General features: G+C 42.3%; 2 protein-coding genes across 3 annotated transcripts; one reads left to right on the forward strand and one right to left on the reverse strand.

The window, feature by feature from the left end:
* Positions 1-508: 508 nt before the first annotated feature.
* klhl22 (kelch-like family member 22) lies at positions 509-7,213 on the forward strand. Its single transcript, XM_077601329.1, has 8 exons — positions 509-743; positions 1,065-1,378; positions 2,102-2,267; positions 2,481-2,792; positions 2,901-3,304; positions 4,319-4,511; positions 4,592-4,825; positions 5,893-7,213. The coding sequence occupies exons 2-8, from the start codon at positions 1,125-1,127 to the stop codon at positions 6,229-6,231; spliced, it is 1,902 nt and encodes a 633-aa protein (XP_077457455.1). The 5' UTR covers positions 509-743; positions 1,065-1,124; the 3' UTR covers positions 6,232-7,213.
* Positions 7,214-10,532: 3,319 nt separating this feature from the next.
* tbx16 (T-box transcription factor 16) lies at positions 10,533-21,789 on the reverse strand. Of its 2 annotated transcripts, XM_077600621.1 has the most exons (11): positions 21,548-21,789; positions 20,680-21,290; positions 14,831-14,931; positions 14,608-14,761; positions 14,418-14,520; positions 13,403-13,567; positions 13,188-13,334; positions 12,601-12,671; positions 12,430-12,515; positions 11,969-12,185; positions 10,533-11,268 (listed from the first exon to the last, which is right to left on the reverse strand). In XM_077600621.1, exons 3-11 carry the CDS (start codon positions 14,844-14,846, stop codon positions 10,830-10,832), a joined length of 1,398 nt encoding a protein of 465 aa, XP_077456747.1. In that variant the 5' UTR covers positions 14,847-14,931; positions 20,680-21,290; positions 21,548-21,789; the 3' UTR covers positions 10,533-10,829. The 2 variants fall into 2 exon arrangements, with proteins under 2 accessions (XP_077456747.1, XP_077456748.1); XM_077600622.1 differs by lacking the exons at positions 20,680-21,290; positions 21,548-21,789 and having other exon boundaries at positions 14,831-15,783.
* Between the last annotated feature and the right edge of the window lie 12 nt (positions 21,790-21,801).

Raw genomic sequence — 21,801 nt, forward strand, 5'->3', positions numbered from 1 at the left:
CAGGGTGTCCCCCCGCCTCTGGTCTGAAGTCAGCTGGGATAGGCTCCTGCACCCCCCCCCCCCCCCCCCCGCGACCCTAATGAGGATAAAGCGGTTCAGAAAATGAAGATGAGATGGGAGTTTATACAATGAAAATCGAAATGCAATGAACCCTAACGGAGACTCATTTTACTCATTGGCATCTATTATTCATGACCATAGTTGTCTGGGATAGGCTCCAGCACCCCCATGACCTTAGTGAGGATAAGCAGTATGGAAAATGGATAAATGAATGAATAATTGTTGTGAGTGGCAAGCTAAGAGATTATGAGCAAAGAGCGTCCTCTAGTGTTAATTAGAAATGACAGCATGACTCCAAAAAAATACGTTTTGACATGTTTTACTGTGACGCGTAATCAAATATACTACTTCATTCATTGACTTCATTTGTTTTTTAAAATTTGATGATAAAATAAACGCTTTGATCATCATACCTTGCCTGTCGTCTGTTTACACGTTTCTGATTGGCTAAGATAGACAAATGGGCGTGCTCCAAAGATAAGACTCAAAACAATCCAGCTTCGACGTAAACAGATCAGCAAAGATCAAAAATCACGTCGCCGGAAGCACAGAATCCGAATTGGAAGTGAAAAGGGCCCAACGAGTGCATCTGAATGTTTGTTGTCATCGTCGTCCAACATTTTTGTTGACCTTCCAACAGTGAGCTTTCAATGTTAGCTCGTTAGCTCGCCAGTTGACATCAGGTGAGTGTGGATCCATTTGACGTTGACTTTACATTCAAATCTCAATTTCATTCTACTGTGTAAACTGACATGAACGCAGTTCCTTTCTGGTTTATTTAGTTGTTGTTGTTATTGTTGTTGTTGCATACCTGTCAACCTCTGCCGATAACTGCCCTTATAAATGATTATTGATTCCCCTTACAAACCCCCCAAAAACCTTACAAACACCGTACGACTCGTACGGTGTTTGTAAGTTTTTTGGGGGGGTTTTAAGGGGAATCAATAATCATTTATAAGGGCAGTTATCGGCAGAGGTTGACAGGTATGTTGTTGTTCATAAAGCTGTCAAGTACTTCACGCTGAAAGTCGTCCTGATGATGCTGGCGCCTGTCAACAAGGGTGATGGAGCCTAAACCACACAGTCCCACCATGTCCGAGAATGGACAGCTTGGACATCTGGGCGGTCTGGCAGCCGGCGGCTCGTCGGTTCGTCGGCGACGGCAGATCTACCAAAGTCGGGCCCATTCTCAAAGTCTGCTGGACAGGCTGCTGGGCTTGCGGCAAGATGGAATCCTGTCCGACGTGGTTCTTCTGGTGGAGGGTCGAAGCATCCCTGGCCACCGTGTGCTTCTCGCTGCCTCCTGCGATTACTTTAGGTATTTTTTTTCCAATCTTATTTCATTAGACGAACAAATTCTATTGCTGACCATATCTTGCTGATTGATGGAAGTGGGGGGAAAAAAATCGGAAAAGCCTTGGCGACGTCAGGTCATTTGACGTTGCCTAGCAACCGAGGATGCGACAGAGTGGAAGACATAGAATAAAGTGGCAGTTGTGGCATAACCATTTTATTCCAGTTAGTCATTATTAACATGGCACTAATTGGAACTTGAAACACTTGAATCATATTTAATGCCCTTGAGGTTGCAATTAGATTCTCATGATGTGTTTGGATTGGATAACTTTATTCATCCTGTATTCGGGAAATTTCATTGTGACAGTAGCAAGAAAAGGCATAGTTATAAGTTAGACAGTACAGTCAAAGACGGATAGACTCAAAAAGACGTAAAGTTGGACAAAAACAGAAATTGTGAGAAATACAAGAACTGTCATCCTTACTTTTAGGTATTTACATATTTGTTATATAAATGGTCTCTGAAAATAGATCAACCACATGTGAGGTGTTTTTGGAGCCACTTTGTGATCTGTTATTGAACACGGCAAAACAAGCCATGTTTAAGGTTCAATGACAAAAGCGTAAAGATCTGATGAACAGACGCATGGAAGCTGCGCTAAGATTGATTTGAACGTCGCGCTTAAGATCTCCCAAGTCATCCTAAGCCGCCGTCCTCTAACACCCAGGGTCATATTGTCCTCAGGGGGATGTTCACGGCAGGCCTCCGGGAGATGCAGCAAAAGGAGATCCCCATTCACGGAGTGACGTATTTGGGCATGAGCAAAATAATGGACTACATCTACACTTCAAAGATCGAGTTAGACCTGGACAGCGTGCAGGAAGTCCTGATAGCGGCTACATTGTTGCAGGTGGGCTTGTGATAGCTGTTGTACATTTGATTAAAACGTCAGTTCAGGTTGGGATTCCATTTCTTATCATTGGAGCGGGGATAAGAAATACGACGTTGGCCCTGAAAGTCCAATATTTCTGCAAATGTAAAATAGGGAGACTTATATTTTGGGTGATCTCTAAATTGCTCAAGTTTGAAGTTCCCACTTTTGAATCTTTGTCTTTGTCAAAAGCTTGAGGACGTGATGGACTTCTGCTGCGAGTTCCTCTTATCCTGGCTGGACGAGAGCAACATACTGGAGATCCACCACCTGGCCGACCTCTACGGACTGGGTCAGCTGAAGGCCAGAGTCCACGCTCACATCCTGAGCAATCTGCAGACTTTTTCCCGCACCGACGTTTACAGACGGTTCCCCGCGGAGGAAATATTCCGCGCGCTGAGCAGCGACGAGTTGCAAGTGCGAAGTGAGAACGAAGTCTACGAGGCGGCGCTTCACTACCACTACAGTCCCGCTCAGGTGGAAAGCGACCAAGTGTACTTGCAGGTCAGTTGTCTTCGTCCAACTTTCTTTCTCCTCGCTTCCCTGAGCAGCGTTTGGCGTGAAGGAATTCCCTCGCGGGTTCGCTAAATCTAAATCTTGACGCCTTTGCAGGAGCGTCTCCAGATGCTGGACGCCGTGCGCTTCAGCTTGATGGAGAAACCGACGCTCAAAAGGCTACACGACAAACTGGAGCCGTGCCCGCTGAAGGAAGCCGTGTCCGTCGCCCTCCGTTACCACGAGAATGAGATCTGGCAACCCGTTTTTCAGAGTCCTCTCACGCAGCCTCGCTCTACGTTCTTCTGCATCTTGGCCTTTGGGGGGATGTTCGCGTCTCAGGTGGAAAAGCAGCACGTGTTCCAGGTGTTCCATCCCAGCTGGAAGGAGTGGCGAGCTCTCGACGCGACGAATAGTCCTCGGATGTCCAATCAGGGAGTCGCCGTGCTCGACAATTTTGTGTATCTTATTGGCGGAGACAGGAACACCAGTGGATTTCGGGCGGAGACTCGTTGCTCCAGGTGAGGAGGACAATTTGCTTACAAATGGTAGGAACAAAAGAACTGTGTTTTTAACCACCTATGACCCAGACTCTTGCAAGGCATGCATTTTTATTTTCTCCATGATATTTAGACTAATTGGGAGATGAGTGTAAAAACAAAGAATGGTGTTTTTACATGTCTCTGAGAAAAATGGACGCCAGGCCCTTGTAGTCCAAAATTGAACATTGTAGTCTTTGACAACCAAAAATGTGATGTCCACACACGTGGATGGACGCCAGGTCTTAGGAAGTTAAAGTGGACATTTCATTTGTTCTGTTGTGGTTTCTGATGAGACCAATTTCCAAGAGTAAGTGAATCCGACGAGATTTTTGTTGACATTGCACTCTTCGCACTCAGCCAAGACTTCCAGTTTTTTCAGTTCATTTAACAGACTAAATAGAGCAAACAATTATGCTTGCAGTCACTCTCGAATACTTTTTGACTTTTTTATTGACTGATCAGAAAAATATTGGATTTAGACTAAAATTTCTAAGTGCATCATGATTTCCCGAATACCCATTCAATATGTAAATATTGATTCGTAATTGGAATGATTTAAGGCGGCCCAGTGTACGAGTAATTAGTGCGTCGGCCTCACAGTTCTGAGATCGAGGGTTCGATCCCAGGCCTTGCTGGGTGGAGTTTATTCTCTGCATGGTTTTGTGAGTTTCTCCGGGTATTCCGGTTTCCTCCCACATCCCCAAAACATGCAAAGTATGCTGTTTGAAGACTTTAAATTGCCCCTAGCTATAATTGGTTGTCCTTTAGTCTCCTCCTGCCCTGCGATTGGCTGGCCACCGATTCAGGGTGTCGTCCGCCTGGTGCCCAAAGTTAGTTGGGATAGGCTCCAGCACCCTCCCTTGTGAGGATAAGCGGTACGGAAAATGAAAGAATGGCATTGTTTAGCGATTAAGTGCAACCATTAACATGAAAGCAATAATAGTGAGTGAATTATTAAATTGATCGTTATGTGCTCTTGTCCATGTGGCGTAGATATGACCCTCGCCACAACACCTGGTGCGCCATCCAGCCGTTGCAGCAACAGCACGCGGATCATAGCGTGTGCGTGGCGGGCGGACACATTTACGCCATCGGAGGTCGCGACTACAGCAAAGAGCTCCACTCGGTGGAGCGATACGACCCGCACACCAACACCTGGGAGTTCGTGGCCCCTCTGACCAGAGAGGTAAGAGCTCTGTCCACAGGAGGGCGCTGTGTATTCCCCCATTGGAATCTTAGCTTTTAATTGTTTCCTCTCCATTTTAGGTTTACGCTCATGCCGGAGCTGTGCTGGATGGCAAAATTTACATTAGCTGTGGACGCAGGGGGCGGGCGTACCTAAAGGAGACCAGTTGTTTTGACCCGGCAGCCAATCAGTGGACAACGTGCGCCGACGGGCCGCTGGGGCGAGCCTGGCACGGAATGGCGGCTGTCAACGCTCGCCTCTACGTCATCGGGGGAAGCAATGATGAGCATGGGTATCGGCAGGATGTCTTACAGGTAGAATGTCGTTATGTTTTTTTCAATTTGTCTATAGTAAAGGTAACCAAACTATTCCGCGGAGGCCATAGCGGCCAATGAGGTTTCTTCTGAAATAAGTAACATCTGACTGTGATCAAGTCATTGCATTTCTCAGGCAAAAAAAGCGAAGAAAAAAATTATCCTTTTCATCGGTTGGGATATTTTCTCGCAAATACACCGTATTTGTTGCTAAAAAAAATTGATGACTGAATTAAGGGTACGGCTTATATGCACATAAATTAGACTTTACATTCACAAAACTGCAAGGTGACAGACGAAACGCCATAATGCAAGAGAATGCGGCCAATACAGCCATTTATTTCAAAATGGAGAAAGGATAAACATAAAACGCTTAACAATTATACGAAGGGAAACTAAGATTTAACGATTTTAAGGCAATTTTAAGGATATGGCTTATACGTGGAGGCGGCTAATAAGCAAGAAAACACGGTACCTCTTGAGGACTGGTTTGGGCACCCATGGTCTATAGCACATGTGTCAAAGCGGCGGCCCGGGGGCCAAATCTGGCCCGTCGCATCATTTTGTGTGGCCCGGGAAAGTAAATCATGAGTGAGTGCCGACTTTCTGTTTTAGGATCAAATTAAAATGAAGAGTATAGATGTATATTAAATTTCCTGATGTTCCCCCTTTTAAATCAATAATTAATTTTTTAATCCATTTTTTCTGTGTTTTTAGTTCAAAAATCTAAAAATATATTTAAAAAAAAGCTAAAATAAATGTTTTAGATCTATAGAAAACTGAATATTCAGGGATTTTAATCCAGTTCTTTTAATCTATTTATTAAAAAAAATCTAAATATTATATCTAAAATGGTCCAGGACGTGAAATCAAGTTGACGAGTCTGACACCCTTGCTCTATAGTTTAAAGATCTATGTTTGTCAGAGGAAATTGAATGTTGAAGTAAGGAGGTCAATGATCACATCCAATGAGTTAAGAGCGTAAAAACATTTTTACAATATTTTTTGTGGGTCAACCATAAACGACAGATCACCACGTATTTTTTTTTCTATCTCAATGTTTTCAGACGGCGTGCTTTGACCCCTCGGACAACTCGTGGACTTTACTGAGCCCCCTCCCCGCCGGCCACGGGGAACCCGGCGTAGCAGTTTTGAACGATCGCATCTACGTGTTGGGAGGGCGCTCTCACAACAAAGGCGACCGCATGAAATACGTTCACGTGTTCGACCCCGACACCGGCGAGTGGGAGAGCGGCACGCCGTTCAAGGATCGCGTCTCGGGGCTGGCGGCCTGCGTGGCGCTGGTGCCGCCGGTCGTGATGGAGCTCGCCAACGGCTTGGAGCGGAACCTCAAGGCGTCGATGGATGAATTTCTCAACTCGGAAACGAGCTCCGATGAAGACTAACGACTGCGAACGAACTCGGCGTTAGCGATGTCAAGGTATCGGCGTGGTCGTCTTATTTATGGAAGCGTTACGTCAAGCTTATGGCCTTTATTCCGTGCCTATCAAAAGACAAATTTGCACATTTAAACGCTAATTTACGATGGAACACCAACTTTTTGGGGAGCACTCGTGTCACTCACTGGCTGCCATTGACAGCGTTAGACGTCTAATCCATTGTTACTGAGTGGGGCAAATGAACAATAGGTTAGATGTCTAAGTGCCATCCGTCAATGGCCTCCAAGTGTTTTAAATTAAATGAATAAAGTATGGAGGTTTTGGGCCACATTATTGGTGGGGAAAGTTTTGAGCGGATTCAGGTCTTTTTTTTGTAGCACAAAAACCTGACATTTAAAAACCAAGTGTTTAGGTTTTCCATATCTCCTGTATATTAATGTTTGTATTGACATTTGATAGATATGAGGCTTAAAGCGGACTGTATCGGAATATTGTTGCACCTATTCATAATGGAGGCTGTTGGATAAAGACCTCAGTTTTGAAGGGGTTTGAATCCGAAAAAGCAAGGAAATTGTCTTTAGCTGTACTAAACCAAAAACTGTTACATAGGTTTAAAATTTTGGGTTGACTTGCCCTTTTTTGAATTAATTGTTGGTGTATTGTGTGTTTGTGATCATGAAAAAGCTAATAACTCTTGTCACTTTTGTGTTCTTTCACACTATTTTGCATTTTGTTATTAATCTAGAAATGTGCACTGTATGCAACCCTATTTTGCCTCATAAATTGATCGCTGCGGTTTAACATTTCAATATTTAATGCAGATAAGTCAAAAGTTGCTTGTTTATTTTCAAAGTGGGATGAATGGGTTAGTTCAGAATCATACTCATAATCAAGCAATATTTTCTATTGAATGACTACCATTAAGTCTGTCACCCATGTTATGCAAATGTTGTGAAAGAAAAATAAAGAATAATATGCGGTACACACTTTTGTGTTCTGGTTTGATCATTTAAAAAAAAAGAGGGGTTTCATTATACATTTCCTTTTATTAAAACATTTAATGGAACAAACAGATGTTCAATATCAAGGAAATAATTTCTATCTACGTGGCAATGTTATGATGACCATGAATAGGTCATTTCACATGACCTTTTCAGGGATTCATTGGACGATATAATGGACCTTAAATGATGGAATCCCTCAAATTCTGGCAATTAAATGGAGTTTTCTGTCTGTGGTGCATGCTATTTAACAGCAATATCTAGTTGACCATGATAAAAACTACAGGTAAAATGTCATATTCAGCCAGAGATATCAATAAAACAATTCATTTCACACTGTATTAACGACGTGATGCATTGAAACAAACATTCCACCAATTTCGTTATACGCAGCTGTGTATAATGACAATTAAGGCTTTTGATTTAATACTGAAACCAAGAGTGTTTTATACAAACAAAATACATTATATAGCATGTCAGCAGTAAGCACACTACGTTAATAAACCTCACATTTATCACTTACCATGTACCAAAAATAAACAATATATGAACTTTGTCTGCTAGCGTAGCGATTAGCCACTCGCGACTAGCGCTAGCCTCATGCTAATCGCTAATTAACATGATATTGCAATTGATGACCCCCACGAAAATATTCAACATTTCTCCGATTGTTTCTATGAATTTTCGAACAAGACTTACTTTAGCTAAATAAGATATTAGTACGTACACGGTTTAGTATTAAGGCTTAATCAATAATACGTTTTGCTTACCGTAGCTCAACACGACGACCACAGGGCTTGAAATCTGCATAAATGCCAACTTCTGTGTCCTATCAAGTAAACAACTCATTAGACATCCAAATAAATTAGATAATAGTCGATAAAAATGTTTGTATTATTAAATATATCATACCGGAAGCTTGCTGCCTTCATTCGCGATGCTCCCAAAATCAAAAAGAGTTGTTATATTCACTGTTGCCGTCAGAGAGCGGTGTTTCCTCCCAAATCATTAAAAAATAAAACAGCAATTTCAAAACAAAACTACTAAAACGCCAGTAATTAAATGATTCGTCTGAGTGTGAAAATGGAATTTGACGCATTTTCCCTTAACTAAATTAATCTACTTAATCGATTAAAAGTTGACAAAGTGGGGAACTTGAGACCATTCTAAAGGAGTTCTGTCAGGAGTCTTAATTCCCATTTAATACCACAGCTGGGTCAAATTATCCTAATTTAACCCTTTAACTGCCTAAAGGACATACTACAAAATTTAAACAGTTTCATGACAGGCCTAAATAGAAAAAAATGCACCGGATTCCAAAAAAAACATTTACAAGTTGTTTGGAGGTAAACAAACATTTTTGGCTTAAAATATTTCATTTTCCCCCAAAAAATATTCATAATAAACATGAATTATCTTAGAAGATAATACTGGTATATTTGAATCATCGGAAAACTACACAACATCAGACACTGATGCAAGAAAATAGAATAGAACACTCCTATATTATCAATAAAATGCAATTTTCCAGCCAAAGTCAGCTGGGATAGGCTCTAGCACCCCCAGAAAATAAGATGAGATGAGAAATCGTCGCAGCATCGAGCTGCCAAAAGGTAAAAAATCCCTTGTTCAAATTGTATTATTTCATTTAAGATCAACATTGGCAAAAAATACATTTTATTCTATTTATTCATCATTTTACGGTCCAACTTTGGACATTTGTAGCAACTGCGCTTATTGCAGACGTCCTACTTTTATTTAAGGCAGCCAGGCAGGCAGGCAGTCTCTCGTAGTTCCTCTCCATTTGTCCCTGCACTCCATCAGCTTTATGAAGGCTGACTGCTGCTTTCCTCTACATCTGTCAACCTCTCCAAAATCCCCCCACTTGCTATCTTTCACACTATTGTGCTGCCCGTCTGGGGGGGGACCTTGCGGCCCACCAACACCCATCACGGATGTCCACCATCAACCTATACACGCTGCTCATCTTTCTCCTCTAGTGCCACCGAGGGACGTTTCCGACTCATTTCTGGCACTCAAGCACGACATAGTGGATTTTTTACGGACAAATCAAAGCTCGGGCCATTATCAGTGCAATTAAAAGACCACCGTGACGACCATGACACCCGGTGGAATTTGAAAAACAACATGTCGTCACCTTTGGATAAGAGTTGGGAGCTAAAAAAGATTTTGGCAAAGTTGACCTTGAAACAGCAGTTTGCCATTTAGGTGGCACAGCAGGAGGACGCGACCATCCGGCAGCCCCCGAGATCAGCAATTGTACACGAGATGGTTTTCCAGGAGGCCTAAAAACCTCCCCCCTTATTTACAACAGTCATTAGCGGGCCATATCCATCCCGGGTGGTGTGTCAGTGCTCAGCCTGTGTTTTCCTGGGCTGAAAGGCTGGGCGACAAGCCTCCATTGTCATGCTTTTTAGAGCCATTGACGTGAAGAACAAGAGTCGTGCTTTGCTTTATGATGCGAGTGGGTAAACCTCAGCAGGTGAGCGCCAGTCGCAGTTACGCACGGCCTTTAAAGCATGCTGGGCCTGTCCAAACTACGCGCTGGCGCTCATTAGAGCCACAATGGACAAATACAAATAAACACCAATGTTGTGCTGCTTATTAAACATGATTGTTCCTAGGAAAAAAACAACAACAGCACACATTAATGTGGACATGTTTGTTATGTTGTTTTTTATTAGGGTCACATCTCATTCTTCTGATTAGATACAAATTGTATTTTGTTGCTGTGTACTTTTAATCGGCAGTATAATAATGATAACGTTGGATTGGAGAGGATCAAAAATGCAAAAGAGTGTTATGTGAACTCATTGTTGTTGAAATCTGAATGCTAAATGCGGAAAATGTGGAAAGACGGACAATTTTGTATGTTTTGTCTTCGGCAACCCTCCCATTCAAAATGAATTGGACGTCTGGCGCCGTCCGTGAATGGCTCGTGAAAGGGTTAAAGTTGCTTTTAAAAAGAACATTACAATTAGCTGACGAGTGGTTTTAAAATAATTCTTATTTGGGTTTCTTTTTTGGATACAGGGTGACCTTTAATGACATCCGCTGCGGCTCTAAAGCCGCATGTGGCTCTTCCCATCCTTCTGCTGCAGTTTGAATGAGTTAATACAATGAATTAGTCTGTGATATTTTTATTAGTTCATCACTAGATCGTGTTCCTTTCCATTTAACCAAGTTGGGCATCAATCCCACACCTGAAATTTCCAATTGAAAAGAAAACAAACCAAACAAACCTTTTAAAGTTTTTATTTCCTCAACACATCACAAGAGGGGAACCCCAAAAAAAATTGCACACATTTATGATTAGTATTTTCTTATTCTTTTCTTTAATTTCTTCTTTTCCTTTTAATTTCTTTCTCCTTTGACTTTTTACAAAAATAATACAGTCGCAAACAGAACCAAATAGCAAATAAATAGACAAGTGAACAATAAAGCAAGTCCTCAGTACGGCATCACAAACTCAAAAACGGCCTCGTCGCCACCGACGGTTTCGTCGTCGCCCCCGTCGTCAACGCGCACCCATGACGGGTTGCGAAAACGTCACTGTGGTCCCTGAACGGGGTGGGGGGGCCCTCACCAGCAAGAATAAGAGAAGAGCGGGTACTGGCTCCACTCCGTCACGTTGCCGTGGGGATAGCCGTGATGCACGGCCGGCGTGGCGTAATCGGCGCTCAGGTGGTGCGGAGGCGGGTATTGGGCCGGAGCCGAGCCGCTCCACTGCCCCAGCGGCTGCTCGGCGCCGTAGGGGCCGTAGACGTGGTGGCCGAGGACGGCCGGCTTGCCCCCCGGGGCCGCCGCCGAGGCGTTGAGCAGCCCGGGGTAGTCTTGGGAGCCCGGGAGAGGCTGGGGGGCGACGCACGGAGGGGCCGCTCCGTGCGGGCGGGGCTTGGAGGCGTCCTGGTCCGGGACGGCCACGTCGGGGACGCGCGACTCGAAACTGCCGCGGGCCGAACCGCTGGCGCTGCTGCCCACGCTGGAGGACGGGGACGGAGATTTTCCGTACTCCTGGAATCTAAAAAGCCCACAAAAAATGGGATATATTTATTGAATATTTTTTTATATAGTTTGTACTTGTTACCATTAAGTCAATAGTGTCAAACTGCTGTAAAAGTTTAAAAAAGAAAAGTTTATCATTCCTGAGGTTGAGAAACGCTATAAGATATATATTATATTATTTTAGATTATATTTTGACATTTAGAATATGCTGGGAACTTTGGGATTTGGTTACAAAATATACTAATCTTTGATTTTGGCTTTCAAATTTGAATGATTAAAACCTAGCATAGTGGGGCGAGTGGATAGCGCGTCGGCCTCACAGCTCCGGGGGTATTGGGTTCAAGTCCAGGTCGTTTTTCTCCCCGGACCTGCGTGGGTCTCCTCCGGGTACTCCGGTTTTCCTCCCACGTCCCAAAAACGTGATTGTACACTCTAAATTTCCCCGAGTTATGGGTGTGAGTGTGCACGGTTGTCCTTTGTCTCCTTGTGCCCTGGGCACCGAATCAGCTGGGATAGGCTCCAGCACCCCCCGCGACCCTAATGAGGATAAAGCGGTTCAGAAAATGAATGAATGAATGAATAAAACCTAGCATATGAACCCAAACAACCCATTCCATTTTATTGGGTGAGCTGAGAGGTTTCATTTTTAAATGACGCAGATTCTTTTTGGACCGTCAGTGTATCGTCATGAATTTGTTAATTTGCCGGTTGTCACCTGTAAGGTTGGTAGGATGCAAGAGCGGGAACCATCTGCTCCGCGCTGTAAACGTCGCGTGGTTCGGCAGCGGGAGAAGATCCGTTCCTGGTGTTGCGCTCCCTCTCCGTAGACCAAGGGGAGTAGCGCTCGCCCTTGATTTCCTCCTCCCTCTCCTTCCTCTTCCGTAACTCTGCTTCATCTCCGTCGTAGCCCTCGAAAGATGATCTGCAGAAACCTGGCATGGCACAAACCCTCAGATTCAACTTTCCAAGTGGAGACAAAAGAAAATCATTAAAGAAGAGCCGTAAATACTACCGCTAATGACTTTGAAATAATGAAAGACATTTAAAAAAAGATCAAAAAGGCCGACCAATGAAAGCAGACCCTACGTATACCTGCTAGCATGCTACGTACAGGTTCCTTCTCTTGTCGACCATTCTGTCATTTGTCAAGTATATAACACAAAATCTGACCAATACCTGTGGGACTGTCTTCCCCGGAGTCCCTGTTCATTTCAGAGAGTTTGGCTTTCTTGTCCGGGTCGTTTTGGTTCTTGTTTGCGCGCCTGAAAAGAAGCGTTGTCACCGTTCAAAAACTTTTTGAAGCGTTTTATAGGTAAAAAAAATCATGTGGGTGGCTCACGTTGGTACCTTTTTTTTGTTGTGCCTTCATCGCGAAAACCTTTGGCAAAGGGGTTGTGATCAATCTTGAGTTTGGTGATCTAGACATTGAAAAGAGGTTCAAATTAGTGACTTCAGCAGCTAAAGGGGTCACAACTCGCTAGTTGAGGCCGGCAAAAAATATTTTGCGGCCACCTATTGATCATCAAAGTACTATAATATTGGCGTGGCCTGCGCATAGGATAAGCGGTTTGGAAAATGAATGAATACAGGGATAATAAAATAGACAAAAATAGTGGTAAACAAATAAAAAAAACTAAAATAAAAAGCAGGCTTGTATTTTGCCAGGTCGGAAATTCTTAATAAAATGAAATGAAGAAAATCAAATTGCAAGGAAAAATAATTTTAAAAATCATCATAGATACAAAAAAATACATATATATTCAGTTGCATGGATTTTGTCCAGAGAATTTTCCGATGATTAAAAATCAAGACTTTTGCAGCTGATTTTTTTTTTTAACTAAGAAGCGAGCCAAAAATTCAGCAATCAGCTACATTTGTCCCTTTTTTGGGCAATAGGACTCTTTCTTTTTTTTAATATACAAACAGAAAGGTACCTTGGTGTTCTGGTAGGCCGTGACCGCGGTGAAGGAGGTCTCGGGGAAGGTGAACGTCTGGAAAACGCTCCAGCGGACGCTGAACAGGTCGTCGGCTTGAACAATGTGGAAGCGAGGGTGATAGCGATGCATGGAGTGCAAGATGATCTGCGGACCAATAAAAAGGGATCAACTTGCCTAGCCTAGAAGGAAAAAGGGCTTACTTTTGGACTCACGTGTCCGTGTTGGTCCAGCGTGTTGTTGGTCAGCTTGAGCTTGAGGAAGGAGATGGACTGCTTCATCCAATGGCTCCCCGGGGCGGGGGAGTCGGGGTGCAGGTACGTCCTGCAGGGGGGCTGCGGCTCCGCTTTTCCCGCCACCTCCCATTTCTCTTTATTCCACTGCAGGACGGACGGATGGACGCAGAACGTCGTTAAAAGGGGAGCGAGGCAAGCCGATGGATGGACGGAGAAAGACGGAGAAAGACGGAGAGGGAACCTGGTCCCCTCTCCCCACGGTCGGAGGGGGGGGGAGTTAGAGGGGAAAGTGCCACCCACTGAGATAGAGGGCTAGTACAGTGGTCTCCCAGCAGGGGATAGAAAAACAGGAAGAGATAGCACCCTTTGATGTTCAATGTTAGCAAAGGGGGGGCCCACCTGGGGGGTGACAAACTTGTCTGGCAAGGCGGAGACAAATCAACAGATCAAGAAATACAAATAGGGAAACTCAACTCAACTGTTACAATGCTGAGGCAAAGAAGTCGATTTCTTTTCATAGTTGGAATTGCGGGAGTGGGGTTTTTTTCAGTCACCCGCGGAAAATCGTTTATTTTTTACCAAGTTAAGAATTTGCAGGGAAAAAATATCCCAATGAATTTTTAAGATTACTGTGGCGTCAAAGCACAATTTACAACATTTAGTTTGACTTTTTTCCCCCAGATACGACAAGACAAATGACAATTGTCTAATAGGGAGCAACACAACCAATAGAGTGCTTCATTAAACCAGTAATAAAAAAAACCTCCAGATTATACCAATTAGAATGAATGAAACTACAAAGAAAGAAAATTAAAATGTGACAGGGCGTATAAAAAAACACTGTTGACATGCAAAGACGACATGGGAAAATTTTCAGAAAAAAAGCCCTTTTACTTTTAGACTGAACTGAACTGTCCCCAGACAACAAATTCATGTCAGTCAATTCCATTATATAAAAATAAATAAAAATAAACGACAACAAATGTATTTTTACCTTGTATCTGAAGCCGTCCTCTGGCACCATATCAACCAGCAAAATGTACTTGGCACAAGGAATAAGACCGGAAAGATTGACTTTGCAGTGAGGAAACATTCTCCTGAAAAACAAGTGAGCATGTAAGAATGCAAAAAAAAAAAAAGAAAATGCCATTTAGTCATCCCCAGATGTTTTTTGCCTTACTAACCTGCCCGGTTTGGTGATGATCATCTCCGTTCCGATCCCATGAAAAGTCCTCCACAGTTCCGGGTCCTCCAAAGTCATGCGGATACTGCCCTGAAGGTAAGCGTCGCTCGAAGGCATGGCGGACGGAGGAGGCCCGCTGAAATTGGCCTTCAAGTCTGCAAAACAAGCAAATATTCTTCAAAACATCTTAATGATTGTGCAAAAAAAAAAAACAGTCAACTTACCTCTAATGGACTGCATTTTCAATATTCAATAGTGCAATTTCTAGAGGAGAAGAAAATCCCACACAGGAGGCAATCCAGAAATCCCAACCAAGTTATCCACACTGGAGTAAAAACAAAAACAAAAAAAAAGAAAGAAAAAAAGAAATCCAGTCATTCATCCAAGTGTCCTCACGTCACGTTAGCATCCTTGGGTGCAAAGGGGCGAGGTCCCGCCGTGACTTTTAAGGAGGCTCCTGCGGTGGGCGGGGTCAGGACGCCCATTCCCAGGCTTTGAAGTGGCACAATGACCAGTCAGTGTCCCGCTGTGATTGGAGGTGGCAAAAATCAAAGGGACTTAACAGAGCCTTGATACCGTCCCCACAGGAAGAGGCTCGGAGGAAATGCATCTTTATAAACTGCTAAGAGACTTTTAAACAAATATGGACGCACATCCCCGCCTGCCCATCGCGGGGGCGCCAGGACCGGTCTAAAGACCGTTCACGTACACAAAAAAAGTGTGCGCGCAACGTGCTAAATGACCTGCGTGCTAAACCGGGGTCTAGTCTAGTGTCCGACACAAAATCAAACGAAATATGTCTTCAATAAATGTACAGCTGAGTCATAGGGTGAGATAATCAAAGTTTTGACCAAAAAATGGATTCCATTCTGCTGCAATGTGATATTTTGATCCATGTTGGTATAGCCCAAAAGTAGCAAAATAATGCCTTTTTTAGACAAATTGAGACCAGCAATGGTGCTAATCAACCAAGCTAATGTTGAAAATAATTTAGGAAAATTGACTTATATATATGTGAAGGACTGAAAAGTAAAAAAAAATTGTATCGCTAAATCTTTGGTATCGAAAAAATGCGGCAATCTTATGCCATTTGTATTTTTCAAGTTAGTATATCTAGTTTCCTACCCAAGGCGGCCGCCAGTTATGGATACCAACCGGAAAAAACAGCATGTCATACATAAAGAAGGGGGAAAACATTAGAAGATGGGAAATCAGCAAGCAAAAAATGGTATTGCATCAGTAAAAAATAAAATAAAAGTCACACAACAGGAAATAAAACAAGAATTTGTTGACCATTTGTTGAAAGCTCACAAGAATTTTGAAGGCCAAATTCTGTCCTAATCTGGAACTGTCTTATTTTACCAACTAGCACGACACCTACTCTCTGAATACTTGACGTATAGCTAGCCAGGCAGGGAATAAATTCATGAAAAGACAAAAGCCACACCACTCTGGGCGGGAAACTCAATGGAAATCCATAATGGGATGACGATAACAATGTCATATTTCTTCCACAGGTAGATTTTACCTGGAGGACATTCTCTTTTTTTTGTGTGTGTATTGGGGCTGTCTAGACAGCTAATCTCATTAGGCTAGTTTCCCTGAGAAGGCATGTAGTCGGTCTGTTCTGCATGTAGTCAAAGTTGCTAATTAACAAGCAGTTAGCACCACAAGCTCAAAATCAGTTCTGGTTGGGACAGGAGGGACCAGTACGAAGCTTTTTGGGGACAGTGAGGATTGAAAACAACTATTGACGGCAATAGACGTCCAATCCATTCCAACTGGAAGCCATCGATCCCTGTTCAAATGGATTGGACGTCTATTGCTAGCAATTTCCCAGAAAAAAATGTGTTTAAATAAAATAAACCATTTAAAGGAAGCATGTTAGCACTGTACAAAAAAAGAAGTGTTCATTCGAATGAGCAAATGTATAAGTTCTCCTTGTTCATATTTATGCTTATGTTGGTCATCATATTTATTGTAAACCATATTTATTGTCAAGTTAGGAGTAAATGAGTTTTAAAACTATGTAATATTGCACTGTTTTTTTTAACCAGCTGAAGCATAGTGAATAAATAACCTTGACGTTTGAATTACTTTTATTATGTCAGGCTAATTTTGCTGGAATCATGTGGCACTGAATACCATTTAACCGTTTTTTACCGTTCCAAAGAGTTAATGAGATTTATAAAATGAAATAAAATTAACAAGCAAGATCATATATCATCACCCTCTTAAAATAATCGCCTTACATTTTTTCTTTACAATTTTTTGTCGGTGTCTTAATCATCCAAAAAAGTCAAAAGCTGGGCTTGAACCCTCAATCTCAGAACTGTGAGGACCAGGACCACATGCTAGCTAGCCACTTGACCACAGATTTTATTACAATTTAAATATATTTCCTTTCAAAATTGCCTTTCCACTGATTTAATTCAAAATTATAAAGCAAAATACAAATGGGCTCAAAGAGAATTTGAAAAAAAATGACTTTCGCAACATCTCTCAATGGTTCCTTTGCTAATCAATTCACCGCGGCATCCATTTTGAATCGCAGTCAAAATGAATTGGACGTCTCGCTTTGTCCATACCCGCCAATCGAGGTCAACATTCCAATGGTTTGTTCGCCACCGAAGGAAACCCTAACGTCAACATGTGGCGAGCTCGACACCCTCGCCGTAGCGATTAGCATAGTCTCTTCCTACTAACATCCAAATTTGAATTGAAGAGATTTTCTTTTTTTTTTGGACAGTCTTACCACTTCCTTTCCCCTTTTTTTCATTGTTTCCCCCCACACTGCATACATACAGAGCCTGAGCTTAACACCTCCACATAAAAGCCACTTTACAGTTACTGTATGGAGAGGGCCGCACTTAATGCACTCCAAATGGCCGCACTTTGGAGGAGGAATCCGTGGCAATTTCAGAGCGCATCAAAAATATCGACCGGCTCGTTTGGGGTCGACGAGGGTCGACGCGCCGTGTCGATGAACGACGAGACGGTAAATTGGCGCCCGGCTCGTAAGGTTGCACTTAAAGATTTGCGCATTTATTTGACGAGCGAGTTAAAGCTTAAACGCGGACTCGGACGATTGGCCGAGGCGTGGCCACGACGGTCTTCGACGAGAGCTGTGTTTTTATCCACCTTTTTGTGAAAGCAATTGTTGCCAAGGAGTTATTAGTCACAGGTTGCGTGTGGCTGTGCTCACTTAGCATTTAGCACTTAGCACAAGGCCCTTTAGAAAGCGGTCCGAGGTCATTGGTGGAGCTCGCCATTTAGGGGTTAGAATGTCAATGGAGTTAAATAGACTTCATTCATCGACACACCTCTTGACGCCGTTTAACGTCTAATAATTGTTGTTTATTTACTGAGCCTCACACCTGCCTTGAGTGAAGCCTGAGGGGAATCACACTGTCAAGCGACTTCACTTGTCCAAGGCATGTGAAGTTGTGCTGACATTTTGTTCTCTTACTATTTGGAAGTCTGGGGTCGCAGAATCCAAAACGGGTCAAGCTTTGGAACTATAGGATCCCCAAAAATACAAATAAATAATGATAATACATTAAAAAATGAACCAATTAGCCGCCCACTAGCTGAAACATGAGCCTTCAGTCAGTCCTCCCAGTCTAAAGGAATTGGACGTGCCCTGTTGTTAATGCCAGTCAATTCGGAAACGTGCTTTTTTGATAAGTTTTAAGGTATGGGCACACATTAATTTTTTGGGACTATAATACACACTTCAAAACCTTTATTTTCACCCAAAATCTATCCTAATTTTCAAGTGCGACAGTTTTCTGGTTGTGCGTAATGATTTCAAACCTATTTTGTTGTTGCATACCTGTATTATACTAGTCCAGAAAAGTGCTTGAGATGCATTAATCAAACAATTAATTCAAAATATTTAATAAAACAACAATTACAATATTAACCTAACTCTAACTCATTCATTAATGGTGTACTTTATGCTACGGAAAATAAGATACAATGAAATATGAAGCAAACAAGTGCATTGTTTATGTAACATTTTTGGGGGAATGCATACATGTCTGGTTGTGTAACCAGATAAATGATGGAGGGAAAAAAAATGAGACAAAAACTGATCAGTTTTGGATTCATACCTGTCAACCTCTGCCAATAACTGCCCTTATAAATGATTATGATTCCCCTTAAAAACCCCCAAAAAACCTTACAAACACCGTACGAGTCGTACGGTGTTTGTAAGGTTTTTTGGGGGGTTTGTAAGGGGAATCATAATCATTTATAAGGGCAGTTATCGGCAGAGGTTGACAGGCATGTGGATTCTGCACACAAGAATTAGTTTTTTAAAAATTCGAGAAAAAATGGCTGCCCAGTGAATTCCCTTTTATTTGCCTAATGAGTCTCATCTGGCTGTAAAGGACACAAAAGTGTTGAAAAAGAAAAGACAACCGGAAGTGATCATTGCACTGATGCACAGTTTTGTGTTCACTACGCTGTGCAAGTTTGATCAGATTTTAACGTCAACCAGCTTCCTTAATTTTAACAGCGGCCATATTATTGCAATCTCATACTCCAGTTAACAGACAGGATTGTCGTGACATTGCCCTGAACCAGACCCGATCGAGAGATAGGCCCAAGTTGAAGAGAATCTCCCGACTTATCTCCTTACCCGCCGCCGACATGCCATTTATCTGGCGTGATTCTTGTTGCCATTTGTTTTAACTGCACAGACCCCTCCCGTTTTCCGCCGTTAACAGCTGCCAATATACAGCCCGCGCCGAGGATCAGACGGCTCTCTAGCGGCCCAATAAAGAGCCCCCGGAGTGGACTGACGAGAAATCTCGCACCTTTTGCTCACATTAGCCATGCAGCATGCCCTTTTGATGGCTAAGTGGCCGCTTTCAGGGGTTTGTTCACCGTTAGTTCGGACGAGACGCCGTTTCTTACGTAAGAAAAGCCCGGGCGAAAAATTAACACCAAGGACCCTCGGGGGGTTCTCCGGTGGCAATGAACAGGAAATCGGATTGGTTAAAAGTTGAACGCTGACTAAAAAATTGAGTAGTTGGTAAGGCAAGCAGAGGAGGGCTACGCTCACATTTGGTCGCCCACGTAAGAAAACAAAGGTCACATGTGACTGGGCCAAATGACAACTTGGCGGCACTTCATAAGAAACTGCTGGAAGTTGCTAATGAAGACTAATGACTTCCCTCGTGTCGCAGACTTCACACCTGAGTGTACGAGGCCTTTGAGCACCGAAGCGGGGTCCGCGGGGTTGGGCCGCTAACTCGGGACAGGAAAACGCCATTTCGGGTCTTGCGGATTTTGTTTTCTCAAAGATGTTACAAATGAGAGATAGATAATTGAATTCAAAAGGTCAGCCATTACTAAGAGGGACCCCTCCCTCCCAAAAAATAAAAAAAAATTGTACGCAATATGACCGTCTTAAGCCGTCTGGAGAAGGCGACAATACCCGCACATTTTAGAGTGTTTTTTTAATAGTGCAGCGGCACACGTGCGGATCAACTCACTCTGCCTAATCAGCGTCTTAACCCTTTTATGACAGTGGCTTCTACAATGGACATCTTATTTTTTTTAGGTTTACCCTGTATGTGTTTGGTCAGTAAAAAATATTACCTTTTTTTTTAAATCAATCATTACTGTATTTTTATATTTTTATAAACACAGTGGTCATAAACACATATGTATTTGTATATGTTTTCAAAATTTAGCTACTACAATATACACTTCTTTTTTTTGGTTACCCTTTATAATTTAAGTGAGTAGATTTTTGGTCATAAAAATGTGACCATTCTTAATCAAGTAGTACTGTTAGTACTTTTACTTTTTTAATGAACATTAATGTATAAATTCACAAAATGGTAATAACCCCTGCATAAATGGAAAAAGGAGGCCAATCCAACTCAGTTATATCATTGTGGCCTGATTTTTTTTAAATTAAATAGATCTTTAAAATTTATTATTTAAATGATCTTTTAAATGGAAAGAATTGGTGTTTAGTTAAAAGCATGTTCCAATCAATTTTTGGCCAAATCCAGAGTTAAGAAATACTTTAAGTGTCAATAAAAACTGCACTGACGTGTACTCCAGACGGGACTCCACGTCCGACCTGCCCTCGAAAGACGACTCCTGGCTGGACGTCTTCAGGCTCAGATTGTCCTTGTCGACAGGAAGACATTCTGTAAAGTAGACAGGAAGGGTCACCGAGAAATCAGAGCCATCTGCTTCCAAATTGTACCTTTAACCTTTGTTTGTCTGAGATGCTGCCTTTGTCCAAAATTTCTTTGTAAAACCACAAATTTATCCAATAAAAATGTACATATTAACAGTAAATGGATGATCAACAATTACATTAAACTAATTTACAAATAACCCCTGTATAATTAGTGATAATAATGATAATATAAAATATTGATGATAATAATAGTAACAAGTGAATTTCCCGAATACGGGATGAATAAAGTTATCAAATCTAATCTAATATGCTCTTTAAACATAAATGACATCATTAAGTCAAACCCATAAGTCACAGTTCATAGACTAACCAGTAGGCGTAATGTACTCTGTCATGTTAGTATATTATGTAATAGCGCTGGCTAGAAGTCAACAAGCGCCCTCTGTCGGTCAACTCAAACACCATTTTAGCGTTCCATCATTTGGAAGATAAGTGGATGTTAACTCGTCCTATGCCTGTATGTTGATGAAAAGAGACAACTGGTTCATTCCTAAATGTCTTTTAGAAGACCACATAAAAAAAACACAAGTGCTGCATAAACAATATTTGACCACAGAGGGCTTGCTCCAACAGCTGCTGCCATGGCAACAGAGGAGCTGGCAGAAATGACATTCTTTTATTTGGATTTAAAGGATAGTTGTTGTTGTTTTTTCATTTTAAAACTCAGACGTCTTAATTTGTTCAAAATCGGAGATAAAATGTCGATACATACCTTAAAAGTGCAATGGCCTCCACATATGATCCCACATTTTGTGTCCAATTTCCAGATTCCAAAGTGGGTGTGGCACCTAAACCTTAACTAGGAGGCTTAAACATCAGATTTGGTCATTTGACATTACATTGCGTGAATATATTCATATACACAAAACAAAGTGAGACTGGGAAGATTACTATGTGGGATTTGTGGGCATGGAATGGCGCATCTTTATTATTTCTTTTCAACTTTTGCATGTGTATGACTTTCTC

This window comes from Stigmatopora argus, chromosome 5 (assembly GCF_051989625.1).
Source record: "Stigmatopora argus isolate UIUO_Sarg chromosome 5, RoL_Sarg_1.0, whole genome shotgun sequence".
Lineage (NCBI taxonomy): Eukaryota > Metazoa > Chordata > Actinopteri > Syngnathiformes > Syngnathidae > Stigmatopora > Stigmatopora argus.